This window comes from Chelonoidis abingdonii, chromosome 26 (assembly GCF_003597395.2).
Source record: "Chelonoidis abingdonii isolate Lonesome George chromosome 26, CheloAbing_2.0, whole genome shotgun sequence".
NCBI lineage: Eukaryota > Metazoa > Chordata > Testudines > Testudinidae > Chelonoidis > Chelonoidis abingdonii.
This window is the reverse complement of record NC_133794.1, coordinates 8,932,312-8,949,176: the sequence shown is the minus strand read 5'-3', so window position 1 is coordinate 8,949,176 and position 16,865 is coordinate 8,932,312. Positions and strand designations below refer to the sequence as shown.

Sequence of the window (16,865 nt, the reverse complement as noted above, 5' to 3'; positions counted from 1 at the left end):
TGCCTCAGCTCCCCAGGGGGCCGATCCTTCCCTGACTTAGGATAAAAATCCACCAGTGAGGCATGCCGGGAATGGTGTGCCGCGGGCCATACGAGTACTGAGGGAGCTGGGTCCGCAGGTCCCGTCTACACTGCAAGAAATCACTAGATTTAAACCCCGGTGGGGCTCAGCTATGTTCTGACTTGAATTGTCCCACAGACCATGCTATAAACATGCTGGGAAGGAGAGGCTGGGTTCTGATGGTTCCAGTACATGGTTATAGCATGTTGAATTGCGTTTTTCCTGTTCCCCCCATCCCCCACCTATGTGTCTCTGAGGCTTGGCTGTGCTGATGTCTGCAGCAAATGCCTTCTGGCTGGAAAGCCGCGGGGGTCTCTGTGCTGGGGTTCATCTCAGAGGCTGCTTGCATCTGGCTGGAACATGTGTGTGTGAGAGATGGGAACCTGGGCCCAGCTGTGGAGGCCTGGATCCGGCAGCTGGAAAATCTTATTGCTCCTGAAGCTGCACATCTTGATGTGGGAAAACAAGAGAGAGAGGAATTGCTGAGCTGGAGTTTGTGGAAGGCCCTGCCCTCCACCAGGCCCTCTCTGCCCAGGGCTGCAGCGCAGAAGGGAGCCGGGACAATCTCTGTATCGGGCTTTAATATGCGGGTGGCGGGGGGATTTGTTCGCCCCTTGAAGGCTGAGCCAGCCTGGTCCACGCTCCTGGACCTGCAGCCAGGGACAATTGTCCCTGCTCGTGCCCCAGGGGAAAACGAGCTTCTCTGTGCTCTCTGTGGGGTCCGGATGGAGAGATGATACCCCCCCGCAAGGAATCAGGATGCCTTCCTATCTAGTGTGGCTCAGGCTGGGCACCTCCCTGGTTCCCACCTCTCCATTGTACTTCCCTGCCCATTTAGCAGGAACTCGGCTCCGTCCACGCTTCCCTTCACTTCCCCCGCAAACTCACTGGGTCTGGAGACATCCCGTCCCCCATCCTTCTCCACCAGGGCCGGGGGAATCCTCCTTTGTCCTGGGGGGAGGGGTGGGATTCCCCCTTCCTTTCCAGAGGGGTGCCTGAGTGCTGGCCCCACAGTTAACCCCCTGGCCACACCAAGCCATTGGTACTTGGGGCGGGGAGCTGGGATGTGGGGGGTGTTTGCGGATGGAAATAGCAGTGGGAGGAGCCCCATGAAACAAGAGGAAGCTGGGGGGGGGGGTGTCAGCCGCCAGCCCTCTCCCGAAAGCAGCAAATGAAACGGGGGTGGGGGAGAGCTGGGTGCTGGTGAGGGGGGTTGAGCTGCGGTTTGCTCTGCTGCGAGCCACCCAGCCAGGCAGGCCTAGCGTTGAATGCGAAGAAGCCCACTCCTGGGGGAGGCAGCATGCGCACAGATGGGTGCCCTCGCAGCACTGCACAGAGCTTAACAGAGAACCCCTCCTCGGGAGAAGGGAGCTGATATTTTAGTCCATGCAGGCAGCTGGGATCTTCCCACCAGAGCTAGGGGCTCGCCAGGGTCTGGAAATCTGCACTGGTAGGTGGTTTAAGAGACTAAAAGACACAAAGGATTTTTCCGAGGAGCCCAAACCTCAGCCCAAGCTCCGGACACTGGGGAAGCGTGAAGCTGGGTCCCTCCCTCTGATGGAACAAGGAAGAATCTTAGACCCTAATCCTAATGTGCTGGCGCAGGCCACTCTCTGTGTGCACTGCTCTGGCTCCTGGCTCAGCAGATCTGCCCAGGGAATAATCCAGGAGAAGGGCAAGGTGGTGGCTGGCCAGCTGGAGCCACCAAGGCTGGGGATCTCTGCTTCCCCCGTCTCACCCCATCAGCACGGCCAGGGGGAGGGGCAGCGGCACCCATAGCTGTCCGAACTTTGCACACAGTCCTCAGCAGTGCCAGCGCAGAGCCGCTCCGAGAGGGGGGCAAAAGGGGCAGTTTGCACCCAAACCGAGCAGCATTCCGACCTAGCACACTGGGTTGTCACACCACCGGCTGCCATCCGGCCCATGGTGGAGGGGAAGCTGGGAGAGACCGTAGGGGTGCGGTGCTAAGTTCGAGGGAGAGCGTACCCCCATGGAAAAGTGCTGGGGTGCAAGGACTCAGGGAACATGGGCACTCCGATGATCTGAATCCGGATCCTAAATGCCGCTCACTCTGTCTTCCCCCATTAAAAGGCAGGAGCCCCTAGACAGGGGAGATCTTCACTGCCAAGTAACCAGTGCAGCCACAACTGTTCTCTGGACCTCAAAGCCGGCCATTAGGGCTCTGCTCTGAGCCTCCTGGACAGCCCTAGCAGCACAGAGCAGCCAGTTGCCTCCTCTCTGCTCCGCAGGACCAAGAGCTCAGTTCTGGGGGTTGTTGGTGAGGTTGGTACCCGCTGGGAGCCGACAGAGACACACACACCCTGCCTGATGTAACCCAGGGGCCACCCGACAGCCATGGATACCATGAGCCACGGGCCAGATTGAAGCCAGCAACCGAGGGTGAAAGGCTTTGTACCCCGGCCCAGCCCTGAGCCAGCCAGACCCACTCCCCAGCGCTGGTTGGAGCAGTGCTGACTGGCTGCCTCAGCGGCTCCCTGCGCATTGCACCAGGGGTGGAAGTGACACGGTGGAGGAATTGCTGGGGTTTGGGGCTCCCCTCCACCTGCCACAGCCCGTCCTTGCTGTGGAACTCCCCTGCATTGCGTGTTTGTTTGCTGCGTGGCGGTTGGGAGGTAACCAGCTCCTAACGGCCCTGGACACTTTTCTCAAGTGGGTTTTATCTGTGCCTTGCTGGCACTGACCCTGCGCCTGCAAACACAGCCGGAGAGGCCAGGCAACGGTCGCTAGGGAGCTGCTGGTTGCTACCAACAATACACAAAATGCAGCCAGACAGGAAGCTTGTTCCTTCTACTGGGGATGCTGGGACCAGGGGAGCATCCGGGGGACACGGCGGGGCTGGGGGAGCATCCAGGGGACACAGCAGGGCCGGGGGAGCATCCAGGGGACATGGCAGAGCCAGGGGAGCATCCAGGGGACATGGCAGAGCCGGGGAAATGTCCAGGGGACACGGCGGGGCTGAGGGAACATCCAGGGGACACGGTGGGGCCGGGGGAGCATCCAGGGAACAGGGCAGGGCCGGGGAAATGTCCAGGGAACAGGGCAGGGCTGGGGGAACGTCCAGGGGACACATGGGTTCTTCCATGTTCCTCTTCCTTGGGATACAACTTGAAGGTTCCCAGTGGTCCCACCCTGCTTCCCTTTGGGGCCCAGGAGACTGCCTGCTCAGTTCAGTCTCTTTCAGAGGCCAGGGGCCCAGTCCTGCCTCTCAGCTTGGAGAGCCCCAGAGGAAGGAGGCTGGGGAAATCGAGAGGGCTGTAGACCCACTCGTCCCTGCTCTACAGCTCTGGCGTGGAGGCACCAGTGCCAGCCCATCATTTGCTTCTGTCCTGCAAGGCCAAAGGTGAGGAGAGCGGAGAGCCCCGGGCTCAGGAGAACGGCAAGTGCTCTCCACGGGACACAAGAGAAGACGCTTCTCCAGAACCCCAGCAGCCCTTTGGAGAGGCACTTCAACGGCCGGGAACCAGGGAGCCTGAATCCAGGGCCAAGCGGGCAGAATCAGAGCTGCCTCCTGGTCACTGGTGTCGCTCCAGGCCGAGGCCGACTGACCGACAGCTGTTCCCACCTCCTGGCTGCTCCAGGAAATGAGATTAGAAACTCAAGTTCTTCCTCTATCCCCAGGAGAGGTACAAGCCAGGCTGCCCCTGCCTTGTTCAGCCTCCCTTGGGAGGCCCCCTTCCCTAGCAGGGGCAGCGGGGCTCAGTCCCCAGGGTTCATTCAGTCCTGGGCCTCTCTGCTGAGACTGCCAGCAAAGGGGCCAGCCACTGCTAGCTGAGACGTAGACACCTGACCAACGGGGGCTGGGCTGAGATCCACCAAACTCACTGCACACGGGCCATGGCTTGAGTCACTGCTGACCTGCCACGAGGCCTGGGGTTGTGTGTGCCTGTGTGCATGTGCACACATGGGTGTGCCTGTGTGTGGGCCTGTGTGTGTGTGTGTGCCTGTGTGTGGGCCTGTGTGTGTGTGCGTGTGTGTGTGCATGTACCTGTGTGTTTGGGTATGTGTGTGCACGTGTGTGTAGAAGTGGCTGTGCAGATGTGCAGAGGCCCTGGAGGTTTTTCGCCTTCCTCTGCAGCGTGGGACATGGGTCACTTGCTGGTGGATTCTCTGCAGCTTGAGGTTTTCAAACCACAATCTGAAGACTTCAATAACTCAGACATAGGTTAGGGGTTTGTTATAGAAGTGGATGGGTAGGATTCTGGGCCTGCTTTGTGCAGGAGGTCAGACTAGATGATCATAATGGTCCCTTCTGACACTTAAGTCTATGAGTCTCTGAGCTGGGCTGCAGAGCTATGAGTGTAACTGCGCCTGTATTTCTGAATGTGGCTCTGTCGGGGTGTGATGATGAGCGTCTGTCTGTCTGCCTGTGTCTGACTGGGTCTCTAAAGTCGCAGCATTTCCAGCCTAGCATCTCAGACCTGAACCGTGATAACCCTGGAAGACACACTCCTGGCTCTGGCTGGCGTACGAATGACATCAACCCCATGGAGCCTGCTTGGTCGGAATGTGGCTGCCATGAACTCCGCACTCGGAAGCTCTCCACTGGGCTAGGAGCTGCAGCAGCTGGATTCGTCTCCTTCTTCCTACCCCAGACCTCCCCGAGAGGCGAGAAATGCAGCCTCAGCATTCTGTGCTGGGGGTGGGGCTGAGAAAGGGCCCGGGCCCAGGCCCAGGAATGTGTCTTGAGAAATAATGTGACCCCCCTGCTGCCAAGAAAAGAAACCCCCTGGATCTGGCCTTGCTTATTAACATCTGAATGTCAGCCAGCCAGGGGGAACAATAGCTTTCTCAGGGGGGGCCCTCCCTGTTTCCCCAGCGGTCTCTCTGGCTTCCAGCTTTTTCTATCCTGCTCTCTCCCCCTCCCAGGACAGCTTTCCCCGGGGCACAGTCATATGACTTGCTAGGTGATAAAGGGAGACCAAATGCCACCAGGGATTCCTGTTCCGTCTCCTAGCAACTGAACAACTCGTTGCCTAGCAGTGGATGAGCAGGGCGCTGTCTTACATACCTAATTAGAGAGCAAGCGTCTCTGGGGCTCCTGTGTCCTTGGGCTGGAACCATGGATTTGATTCCACAGCACACTGCGGGGAGTTCATTGATCTCGCTGCTGCATCCACAGAGCCTTTACCTCTTGGCGTAATCACGACCCTCTGCCCTTCCCCAGCAGCTTGCACCCAGCATCTGAAGATGCTTCTCAGACTTTAATGAATTCAGCCTCACAGCTCCCCTGGAAGAGGAATGAGTAGTATGAACTCCCTATTACAGATGGGGAAACTGAGGCACGAAGTAATGAGGCGATTCACACAAAGTCACTGTGCGGGGCTGAGGAAGGAACCCAGGAGTCCCAGTCCTTTGTTGTAACCACTAGTCCTCCCTTCCTCCTAGCACATGGAAAGGAACCTGGGAGTCCTGCTGCCCAGACCCCTGCTCTAACTCTCCCCTCAAAGATGGCACAGTCGGCAGCAGCACTGCACCCCCTAAACTGCCATGGGAATGAAGCCGGGCCAGATGCCTTGCATTAGGCTGGCGCAGGGATAGATCTTGTGGGGAGGGTTCTGAGCATGCAGGGATATGGTGTCATCTCCAGTCCTCTCTATGTGGGTGATGTCTCCGTGCACCCAAAGAGACACACACACACCCCGGGACCCACGGCACAGCTGGAAAAGTCAAGGTGCAGCAGCACAGAGACACAAACCCGAGCACAGTGGGGCCTGCTCTGAAAGCGGAGCTGGGCATGGTGGGTGGACAGCAGGGCATTCCAGCTTTCCATTGAAGGATCTAAGAGCCGGCTGTCTGCACCGTGCCCAGCCAGGGCGCTCCAGCATCAAAACCCTGGTTAGCCCCCACCTGACCCACCACTGGCTTCTATTTCCAATCACGCTGCTCTGCCCTGGCCTGATCCTAAGCAGGGATAAGCAGCGTCGTGCTGCTCAAGCTCATGTGAGAGCAGATGGTTTGGGGAGGGGGCAGGAGGGAGCAGCACTGAGGGGGCACAGGGGACGAGCACTTGGCCTTGTCGCCCAGCAGGAGCAGGACAAGTTGCTGAAAGACATTCCTCAGCGGGCTTCAGCGGGTGACCTCAGGGAGAGCAAGGCCTGTGGTTTCTTACTGTTTCCATCCAACCAGAAGAAAATGATGCAGAGACTGAAACCCAAGCTCCCAAGGAGGGAACACTGGAAAGAGGGGAGTTGCTGCTGCTGTTGTGAGAGCCCAGTCGGCTTCCTTGGACATTTCACACCAGCATTAATTTAGGCAAGTTCTGCCTCTGTGCTTAGCACCCAGCGGACTGTCCGGCAGCACAAGGAGCCAGGAAGGGCCAGAGGAACCAGGCAGCTGTACAGAGGTGTGGAGATCTAGGGGGCTGCAGTAGGAGACAGCCGGGGGATGGGGGGAACTGCATGTTGAAATGCAGTTGATTGTTTCCTACCTAGATTTTTCCCAAACAGGGGATGATCTGGGATCATAATGCTTTGCCCTTACAGAGCACCTCCCCCCCCACGGTCTTAAGGTGTTTTACAAACATTGAGGAATTAAACCTCACAGCCCCTCTGGGAAGTGGGTCTTTATATTACCCACCATTGTGCAGCTGCTGGTTCAGAGGGGCTCATAAATTTTCCCCAGGTGACACCACCATGCCTGCTGCAGGGAACAGAGCCCAGGTCTCTTGATTCTCAGTTCTGTGCCTTAATCAATGACCAATACTCCCTCCCTAAATACATCCATCCTGTTACCCGCTCTGCCCCACCTCTTCAGGTCATAACAGTGGGTTACAGTCACTGGTGTAGCTGCGCCTGTGCAAACCTCTAGTGTAGACGGGGGAGGGGTTTGCTATTTTCACTGGTGCAGCTACAACAATAGCTGGAACCAGGGCAAATTCCTGATGGGTGTAAATTGACACGTGCTGAGGATCTGCCCCCAGGTGTAACTGAGGCCATAGATTAGAGTAAAATAGAAGGAAGCCAGGGAGGAAAAAAAGGCAAAGACTTTTCCTGTGCTCCATCCCGTAAGCACGCAACAGATTTTGGGGCGTGTTCAAATGGATGATTATGTTTCAGCCCTGGATCTTCCAGTCACTAATGCACTGCAAAGCCCATTTACAAACCCCAGCAAAATGACCCTGAGAACTCGACGAGTCCCTACAGGGAATTGAATGCCCTGGACTCTCCTCCCCTCGTGCTGCTTGGATGAGACATATGTATCCAGGAAGCAGCATATTGTACCATAAAAGATTGTAAATGTAAAGACAAATGTTGCTGTGTCCTGGGGTGTAACTGAGAGTCCGGACAGCTCTCCATGTAGAGCACAGGCTGCAGCGAAGGGCAGGGTGTTGTTTCTATTTGTTTCCCTACAACATGTTTGGAGGTTTACAGGTTTCTGTGGGTGGAGATGAACTTGATGAAAAAAGCCCAGCTCTGACCGTGGCCAAATTCTGAAACCGGACATGGGCCCTTTCCCTGGGCTGTGTCCTCAGCTAGTGTAAATCAGTGCAGCTCCATTTATGTTCATTTGTACCAGCTGAGGATTTGGCCCTCTGGCCCTCAATGAGCCCAGAAGTTCTTTATTTAGTTGTGCCTCTGCAATCCTGGATTCTTCTTGTATCTCATCAGCCCCCTGGGGAACATAGGGAACCAGCCTGCACCAGCAGAAAGGTGAATTGCGTCTAAGAGGTCTTTGTCCTGTATCATTCAGACCCACTCCAGGTACAGTCTATATGTGCTGCAATGTTGCAGTCTTGGGCGTTCTTGGGGGCCAGTTCTCATGGGGGTTGGGACCAATATTCATTGGGATGTTGTTGCCCAAAAATAGGCCTGGGTCTGGGACTGATGAGTTATTTAAAAAAAAATATGGCTCAGGAGGGAAATGTGTGTGAGGGGGAGAGAGAGAGAGACAGAGAGAGAGAGAAATGTGTCAAACTAGTGAAAAAGACAGGGGGGCAGGAATCCAGAGCAGCTACAGAATGTGGGAAATGCGCAGAAAATTTGGATTTCTTGCAGGGAGGGATTAAAAATTTTGCTCTCCAGACTGCAACAAAGCAGCCAGTCTCACGGCTCCACCTGCAGCAGCTGCTGCCTGTCCTCTCCCTACCCCCTCACCTCCCCTGCAGAAATGAGCGTGCAAAGGCGCCTGCAGACCCGGGAAAGAGACTCTGATCTCACCCTGCGGAAAAGGAAGACATCAGCGTTGCAAGACACCCATCGTGTGCTACCCACCTCCACAAAACACCCCCACTACCTTGCAATCCAGGAGGCTGGAACAATTTGTATAGTGGGGGCACTGAGAGCCACTGAACCAAACTGTAAACCCTGTATATGAGCCAGAGGGTGCAGGAGCACCCCCAGTTCCAGCAGCTACGCTTGCAATGCTCTGGCCATTCAGCATCCCCTCCTGCGTGCCACAAGACTCTGGAAGGCAAGGTCTCAGCTCTGTGTCCCCGCTCGGGGTTGCTGCAGGTTGAACCCACTACAAAACCCACCACACCCCAGCTGTGCTAGGGACAGACCCAGCTCACCACAGCCCTGCGGGGAAGGAGCAGCTGGTTCCATGGGGTGGGCGCATTTCTGAAGATGGGGATGCAGGACTCTAAGGGTGATCTGGTGCTTGCAGCCCTGTGTGCACCTAGGGTGACCAGACAGCAAGTGTGAAAATTTGGGAGTGGGGGGATAAAAGGAGCCTATATAAGAAAAAGCCCCAAATATCAGGCCTGTGCCTGTAAAATCGGGCCACCCCCCAGCTCCAGCCCCCTCGGTAGAATTCTCCCGTGACCAGAATGGGGCATGCGGGGGGCACCAGCCATGAGCCCCGAGTTTGCCTCGTCCCTCCCCAGGCTTGGGGTGAGCCCCCCCGCTCAGCTGGGGACCCCAGCGACAGTGCGCGCCGGGGCTGGGGGGGGGGGGGGGCTCTGACTGCAGATTCGCCCGCCAGCTGCTCAGCGCCCCGCCCGCCGTCATCTTTGTCTGCAGCCGGGGGGGCGGGGCCATTACTCATTCCAGCGCGCCTGCGCCAACCCGGGCGGAGGCCGGCCGAGCCGACCAACCGCGGGAAGCCCGGGCCGTCGTGGCACTGGGAGGGGTATAAAGCAGCCGAGCCGCCGCGCGCCCCCGAGTTCTCTTACAGCGACCCCTAAGAGTCGCGCGGTAAGAAAGCGGCCGCGCCCCCGCCCGCCGCCCGGCAGCCAGCATGGTAAGGACGGGCTGGGGACTGCAGCCGGGGCTCCCCTCTGCACCCCGCCAGGCTGCAGCGTCCCGCCGGTGGCGGGTGGGAGAGCCGAGGATAAAGGCATGCGCAGGGCTGGACCCCGCTGTGGGGGGGTAGGATGCGCGGGCTGGACCCGCTGGGGGGCTCTCGGGGCTGGGGGGGTATAGGATGCCGCGGGCTGGACCCGCTGGGGGGCTTCGTGGGCTGGGGGGGGTAGGATGCGCGGGGCTGAGACCCCGCTGGGGGGGGTAGGAATGCGGGGCTGGACCCCGCTGTGGGGCTCTCGGGCTGGGGGGGGGGTAGGAATGCGCGGGCTGGACCCCTGGGGGGCTCTCGGGGGGGGGGGTCAAGGATGGCGGGCTGGACCCCGCTGGGGGGCTCTCGGGCTGGGGCGCGGGGTAGGATGGCGGGCTGGACCCGCTGGGGGGGCTCTCGGGGCTGGGGGGGGTAGGATGGCGGGGCTGGACCCGCTGGGGGGCTCTCGGGCTGGGGGGGGGTAGGATGCGCGGGGTGGACCCCGTGGGGGGGCTGTTAGGATGTCGCGGGGCTGGACCCCGTGGGGGCTTGGGGCTCGGGGGGTGCGTCGCGGGTGGACCCCGCTGGGGGCTTCCGGGGTGGGGGGGTAGGATGCGCGGGGCTGGACCCCTGCTGGGGGGGGTGGATGCGCGGGGCTGGACCCCGTGGGGGCTCTCGGGGCTGGGGGAGTAGGATGCGCGGCGGATGGACCGGGCCCGCTGGGGGGGCTCTCGGGCTGGTGCGGGGGGTAGGGATGCGCGGGCTGGACCCCGCTGGGGGGGGGGTTAGGATGGCGGGTGGACCCCGCTGGGGGGCTCTCGGGCTGGGGGCGGTAGGATGCGCGGGGCTGGACCCCGCTGGGGGGGTTCCGGGCTGGGGGGGGTAGGATGGCGGGGCGGACCGTGGGGGGGGTAGGGTGCGCCGGGGTGGACCCGGCTGTGGGGGCTCTCGGGGCTCTGGGGGTTGGAGGGGGGTAGGTGCGCGGGGTGGACCCCGTGGGGCTCTCGGGGCGGTGAGGCGGCGTAGGTGCGCGGGCGTCTGGACCCGCTGGGGCGGGGTAGGCCAGCGCGGGGACTGGACCCCCGTGGGGGGCTCTCGGGGACTGGGGGGGTTGGATGCGCGGGCGTGGACCCGCTGGGGGGCTCTCGGGGCTTGGGTGGGGTAGTAGAGAGCGGGCTGGCCCCGCTGGGGCGGGCGTTAGGCATGCGCAGGCTGTGACCCGCTGGGGGCTCTCGGGGCTGGGGGGGCGAGGATGCGGGGCTGACCCCGCTGGGGGGCTCTCGGGCTGGGGGGCTGCAGCGGGGCTCCCTTTGCAATCTTGGCTGTCACTGTAGCGTCCCTGGTGCGGGATGGGGGCAGAGCCGAGGGAATAAAGGGGTGCGGCCCCTGTACCCTGCTGGGGGCACTTTCGGGGTTGGGGGGGGTGGAAGGATGCGCGCGCTCTTAGGGCTCGGGGGGACGGACACGCGGGGCTGTATCCGCTGGTGGGTGGGTGTTTCTTAGGTTATGGCGCAGCGCGGCTCGCTAGCCCCGCCGGGGGCTCTCGGGTGGGGTTGGGGGTAGGATGCGCGGGGCTGGGTGGGGCAAAAGCGCGGGGCTCTCGGCTGGGGGAGGACGCACCGGGGCTGGACCCTGCGGGGGCTCTCAGGGATGGGGGGGCTGTCCGCCCGCCGGGGGCTTCTCGGGGTTGGGGTGGCGGCAAATGCGCGGGCTCTAGGCTGGCGGGAGGGGAGACCGCGGGGTGTGGCACCTGCAGGGGCTCTCTGGGCGGGGGGAATGCGGTGATACCCCCGCCGGGGGGCTTCCACCAGCTCTAAGGGGGGATGGGGGGAGCCATCCCTCCAGGATTGTCCCAGAGGTCCGGGCATTAGAGCTGAATCTTTCGTTACAGATGGAGTCCTGGGATGAAACCTCCGGGATCGGTCCAACCGAAATTGGCAGCCCCGGAGGGACGGGCGCGGCTGTACCCCGCGGCTCTGTGGGGCGCGGCTGTACCCCAGGGGCGCTCCCAGGGTTCTGCGTGGAGCTGGCAGATGAGACCCGTTGTCTGGAGCCAGCGGCTCTGGGCTCTGCCCAGCCCTCTCCGCAGCCCCCTCTGGGCGCAGGGACGAGTTGGGCTGCGGGAAGGGGACGTGGCAAACCACCGAGTCCCTCCCAGCTCCAAAATCCTTCCCAGGAGAGCCAGAAACTGCCGGCAGCTGCTGGGGGGAACACAGGGTGTGGCCGTCCAGCCTGCCCCAGAGAGCAGCAGTGCCAGGGGCTGGTTCCTCACTGAGATGAGAAGAGCCACAGGTCCCAGCAGCATCAGGCAGGGCAGCACTGGCAGAGCCCCCCACTCCCCCTCCTGATTTGTGTCCATGACTAGTGAGCACAAGGGGGCCTGAAGGAGGAGACAAACAGGGGGAGGGCTCAGGCAGATGTGACCAGAATGATTATTCCTGGGCCAGCAGAACAAGGCTGCAGAGTTACTGGATGGGGCTTGGAAGATAAATGTGCTTCCGAGCCATTATATTTGAGTGCACGTGCACATGCGTGTGAGCACTTGTGCACATACATATTCTTTGTAGCTGTCTGTTCGTTCGATTAGCTCCCCAGCCAGCATCCCCAATGCCTTGTGAAGGAAGGGGGAGCTTTCCAAATGCAATAGCCATGTTTTCAATATTTGATTTAAAGTGCCTTCAAGGCAGCGTGTAAGTAATGAGGAATTGCATCCAGCCTCTCACCCCGATGCTCATTCTCTTGGCCTGTGAATTGAGGTTTGACTCTTGTCCCACCCGCTTCATTGATTGACTTCATTCCCATGTGGGCATGTTCTCCGCTGAGGTCAGTGGAGGGAAATTGGCAAAGCAGTCTAATGAGATCATGCTGGAAATAGCCCAGTCTGTCTTAAGCCATTGCTGTCCGCACAGACTCCAGCAGGCACGGGGCAGAGGGAGGGTTGGGATTTTCTCCCAGCTATGCTCAATCCAGTGTTCCCTGGCTGGGCATGGCTGCTCCATTCATGATTCCCTAGGCGAGGCTCTCCTGGGGGTTAGCCATCTGTGCATGTGGGAGGAGGCTGGGAGTGGGGGATAGAAAAGTAGTCGCGGTGGTTTGGAGGCTGATCTTACCAGGTACTGAGCACCTGCTGCAGATGCCCCGGAGGGGACACTGGGGACCAGGCTCCTGGAAGGGCTCAGCACACTCAATGGGGAGCTGCTCCTTGTTTTGTGGGATTGGGCCTTTATTCACAGTAATCCCATCACCCCAGTCCTGTACCCAAATCAGTCAGTGTTTCGCCAGTTACTTCCATGGGAGCAGGATCAGGCCACACATAAGGAAAAACTGGGCGTGGCAGGGAGACACTTTTCAAGACTTGTGGTACTGCTCAGTGGTTTCCAGATACCACCTGCCTCTCCACGGTTCATGAGTATTTTCTTCTTTTTGCTTCTGTTCCTGCCAGTTATCTGTGCTCTTCCTTTCCCTGCAATTTGGAAAGCATCTGGTGCGTTAAACATGTGGGGTACACAAAGGATCTGTGTGACATGCTGCTTGCTGTGATACAGCCGACACTGAGTCTGTTCAGAGCACACCCAGCTACAAAGCTCATAGTGCCTGATTTTGCTGTTACCATTTTATGCACTGAGGAGCCAAAAAGGCAAAAATGAAGGTTTCAAAGGGAGTTTCTAGAGATGCCTCAATTAATCAAAAGCCACTTAACATGCAGTTGCAGACCAACCCCATGTGCTTACATCTTCTCTTCCCACCTCCCACCATCTTCCCCACAGCGTGAGTGCATCTCTATCCACGTGGGCCAGGCTGGTGTCCAGATCGGCAATGCCTGCTGGGAGCTCTACTGCCTGGAACATGGGATCCAGCCTGATGGCCAGATGCCCAGTGACAAGACCATCGGTGGAGGAGATGACTCCTTCAACACCTTCTTCAGTGAGACAGGCGCTGGCAAACATGTCCCCCGAGCCGTCTTTGTGGACTTGGAGCCAACGGTCATAGGTGAGTACACAAAGCCATCATCTGACTGCTTTCTGGGCTGCCTTGTAAACTCATGTGCCTATAGCAGACAGCTGCTGTGCATGGGCGGCGGGGAGACAGACTCTGCCTTTCCTCTCCCTAGATGAAGTGCGCACTGGGACCTACCGCCAGCTCTTCCATCCTGAGCAGCTCATCACCGGCAAGGAAGATGCTGCCAACAACTATGCTCGTGGGCACTACACCATTGGGAAAGAAATCATCGACCTGGTTCTCGACAGGATCCGCAAGCTGGTGAGTTAGTATCTTGCCAGCAAGGCCAATCTGTGGCACCAGTCCTGGCAGGATTATGGTGCTGACACGTGTTTGTGCCAACCCCTGTTCTGCCGGAATCGGTTCCCTAGCAAACCCATCTCCCCTTTTCAGCAGCAGGGTGGGGGAGCTGAGCTCCTAGGACAATGGAGTGCAGTGAGTGTGCTGGCGAAGGGAGGAATGTGACTTGCATTGGTGCCAGACCCAGTCCATGTGGGAGGTACCTGGCCGTGCTGGAGCAGGTGGCCGTGTTAGGAGCACACCCTGGAAAGCGGTGGTGAAAAGGCATCTCTGCATTCCCAGCTGAGTGTAAGGTGTCACCGGGTGTGTAAAGAGCTTTGCCTCTTGTCTAGTGTAGATGTGCCCTTTGGTACGGTGACTGTCCTGTCTCGGATCTCCCTGATGGAGGGTTTTGGGTGTGAGTGTGGGGGCAGGGTGGGTGTCTGCACCCACATCTTGCAGGTACTGGCAGTTTTGGATTTAATGCAGGGTTGGAACAGTCTGCCCCCACATGGGACAGGGCATGAATGGAGCACACAGGCTTATTCACCTGGCTAGTTCTCACAACTCCCTAACAGCTGCCTGTCCTGCCCCACCCCCTTGTAGGGGGCCAGGCAGAGACCCACTGATAATAGGCAGTTGAGTGTGAAGGACTCGGCTCTGGAAGAGCTGCTGTCTCTGGAGCAGTGAGACATCTGTGTGGTTCCTTGGGGAGGTCTGAGCCCCGAACCCATTGCCTTTTACAGGAGGAAAGGTTAGGAGCCAGTTCACCTCTTTGAAGTGGCAATGTAGGGGACCAGCTGTCCATCTTGCAGCCAAAAGGCTTGTAAGTGGCAGATGCTCCTGTCCCAGCAGTTTGGCTTTGCAGTACCTGTCTGTTTCCCAAACTCTAATTGATCAATCAAAGAGCAGGGCTGGCAAAGATGGCCTGGGGCACAGCCTGGCACTAGCTAGGCTCGTGTGACCAGGAGTCCTGTGCATTTTCCAGAGGCAGCTTGTAACTTTTTTCCTCTAACAGGCTGACCAGTGCACAGGTCTCCAGGGCTTCCTGGTCTTTCACAGCTTTGGAGGTGGCACTGGTTCTGGGTTCACTTCTCTGCTGATGGAGCGTCTGTCCGTTGACTATGGCAAGAAGTCCAAGCTGGAGTTCTCCATCTACCCCGCACCTCAGGTCTCCACCGCAGTAGTGGAGCCCTACAACTCCATCCTGACCACCCACACTACCCTAGAGCACTCGGACTGTGCCTTCATGGTAGACAACGAGGCCATCTATGACATCTGCCGCAGGAACCTGGACATCGAGCGCCCCACCTACACCAACCTGAACCGCCTTATTAGCCAGATCGTGTCCTCCATCACCGCCTCCCTCCGATTTGATGGTGCCCTGAATGTAGATCTGACAGAGTTCCAGACCAACTTGGTGCCCTATCCCCGTATCCATTTCCCTCTGGCCACCTATGCCCCGGTCATCTCTGCTGAGAAAGCTTACCATGAGCAGCTTTCTGTAGCAGAGATCACAAATGCTTGCTTTGAGCCAGCCAACCAGATGGTGAAATGTGACCCTCGCCACGGGAAATACATGGCCTGCTGCCTGTTGTACCGTGGGGATGTGGTTCCCAAAGATGTCAATGCTGCTATTGCCACCATCAAAACCAAGCGCAGCATCCAGTTTGTGGACTGGTGCCCAACTGGCTTCAAGGTTGGTATCAATTACCAACCTCCCACTGTGGTTCCTGGCGGTGACCTGGCCAAGGTGCAGCGGGCCGTGTGCATGCTGAGCAACACCACAGCTGTTGCTGAGGCCTGGGCTCGTCTGGACCACAAGTTTGACCTGATGTATGCCAAGCGTGCCTTTGTTCACTGGTACGTCGGGGAGGGGATGGAGGAAGGCGAGTTCTCGGAGGCGCGGGAGGACATGGCTGCCCTAGAGAAGGATTACGAAGAGGTTGGTGTGGATTCTGTTGAAGGGGAGGGTGAAGAGGAAGGGGAGGAATACTAAAGTAAATGTCACAACGGTGCTGCTCTTACAGGGAGCTTAAACTATTCTAAACATTCAAAATGTTTGGTCCAATCAGTTAATTGGTATGTAGCAGTGTATGCCCAAATGTGTGTGTGTGTGTGTGTTGTCTGGTAACTGATCTGTGCTTAAAATCATGGAAGTTTTTGGTACAGACCCAAACTGTCCACTTCTCCTGTGGGTTTGTGAATAAAAAAGCATTCCCTGTCTTAGAGGATCCGTGTCTTGTGTATTTACTCAACACACTTCCGAGATCAATCTTCAGTTCAATCTCCAGCACTGATAGGGGCATGCAGTTGCACACAATAGACACACTTTGAGGGTCTCTTAGAAGACCGTGAAACTGCCCTCTGCAAAATCTAAAACTGCAGACTTCAGTTGTCAAAAACAACCTTTTTATTAAAAAACAAAAAAACCCAAACCCCTGAATTTTGTGTTTTACAGTGACTGACACCCACATTTGTAGGGGAGATCTAGCCGTGGTGGTTTTAAGCCACCCCTGTGCTTCCTTAAGCTTGAACTGTTTATAAATTAGTGCAGCCCTGAGTCTGCACCAACTCCTGCCAGTGACCCCAAGGAGCCCTTGTGCAACCTCGCTGCAGGGAAGACCAGGCCATGCCCACCTACCACATGTTCTGTAAGCAGAGAAGTAAAAAATCAACTAGGTCTGGAAACTGGCCTCCTGTTTTCACTCCAGAGCAGACTTAACATTTCAGCTGGGTCCATTTGGGAAAGAGAAGAGGGTTCAAACCAGCCCATCACTGACCCAGCATCTAAAATAACTAAAACCAAATCTGTGCCTCTTATTTCAGGATGTCTGAGGGCTTTTCATAACCTCTCAACCAGAAGCTTATGAATCTGATGACTGTTGCTAAAGCTACATAGCATTACCCAGACAGTGATATCTTAATCCAACATACCCATTGAAAGCACAGTGTCTGATCAAATTTTCCCTGAAATCTAAAACTAATGGAAATGCTTCATTAATTTCTTTTTAAAATACACATTTAAACTATTTTCCTTGACTAATAAATACTCTGCAGCATCTGCAATCAAAACTGCAGCATTGTGCTAGTGCATAAGCACATGGGAATTAAACGGAAGCAAATTGAAATGGTTTCCATTAGCCAAATTGAGGTGGTTGGAAAAAGCAAATTAAATTTGCCCTGGCATGGAGCATTTAGCTGCCACTGAAAGCTGTGACCTGGGGACACACATTGGGGAAGACTGGACTGAAGAGAGGGTAAAATCCTGGCCCCGTTGGCAAAACCCCAATGAC

At 57.7% G+C, this 16,865-nt stretch overlaps 1 protein-coding gene across 1 annotated transcript; it reads left to right on the top strand.

The window, feature by feature from the left end:
* The first annotated feature begins 9,184 nt into the window (after positions 1-9,184).
* LOC116827755 (tubulin alpha-1B chain) lies at positions 9,185-15,800 on the top strand. Its single transcript, XM_032785570.2, has 4 exons — positions 9,185-9,261; positions 13,059-13,281; positions 13,403-13,551; positions 14,588-15,800. The coding sequence occupies exons 1-4, from the start codon at positions 9,259-9,261 to the stop codon at positions 15,566-15,568; spliced, it is 1,356 nt and encodes a 451-aa protein (XP_032641461.1). The 5' UTR covers positions 9,185-9,258; the 3' UTR covers positions 15,569-15,800.
* Positions 15,801-16,865: the final 1,065 nt, after the last annotated feature.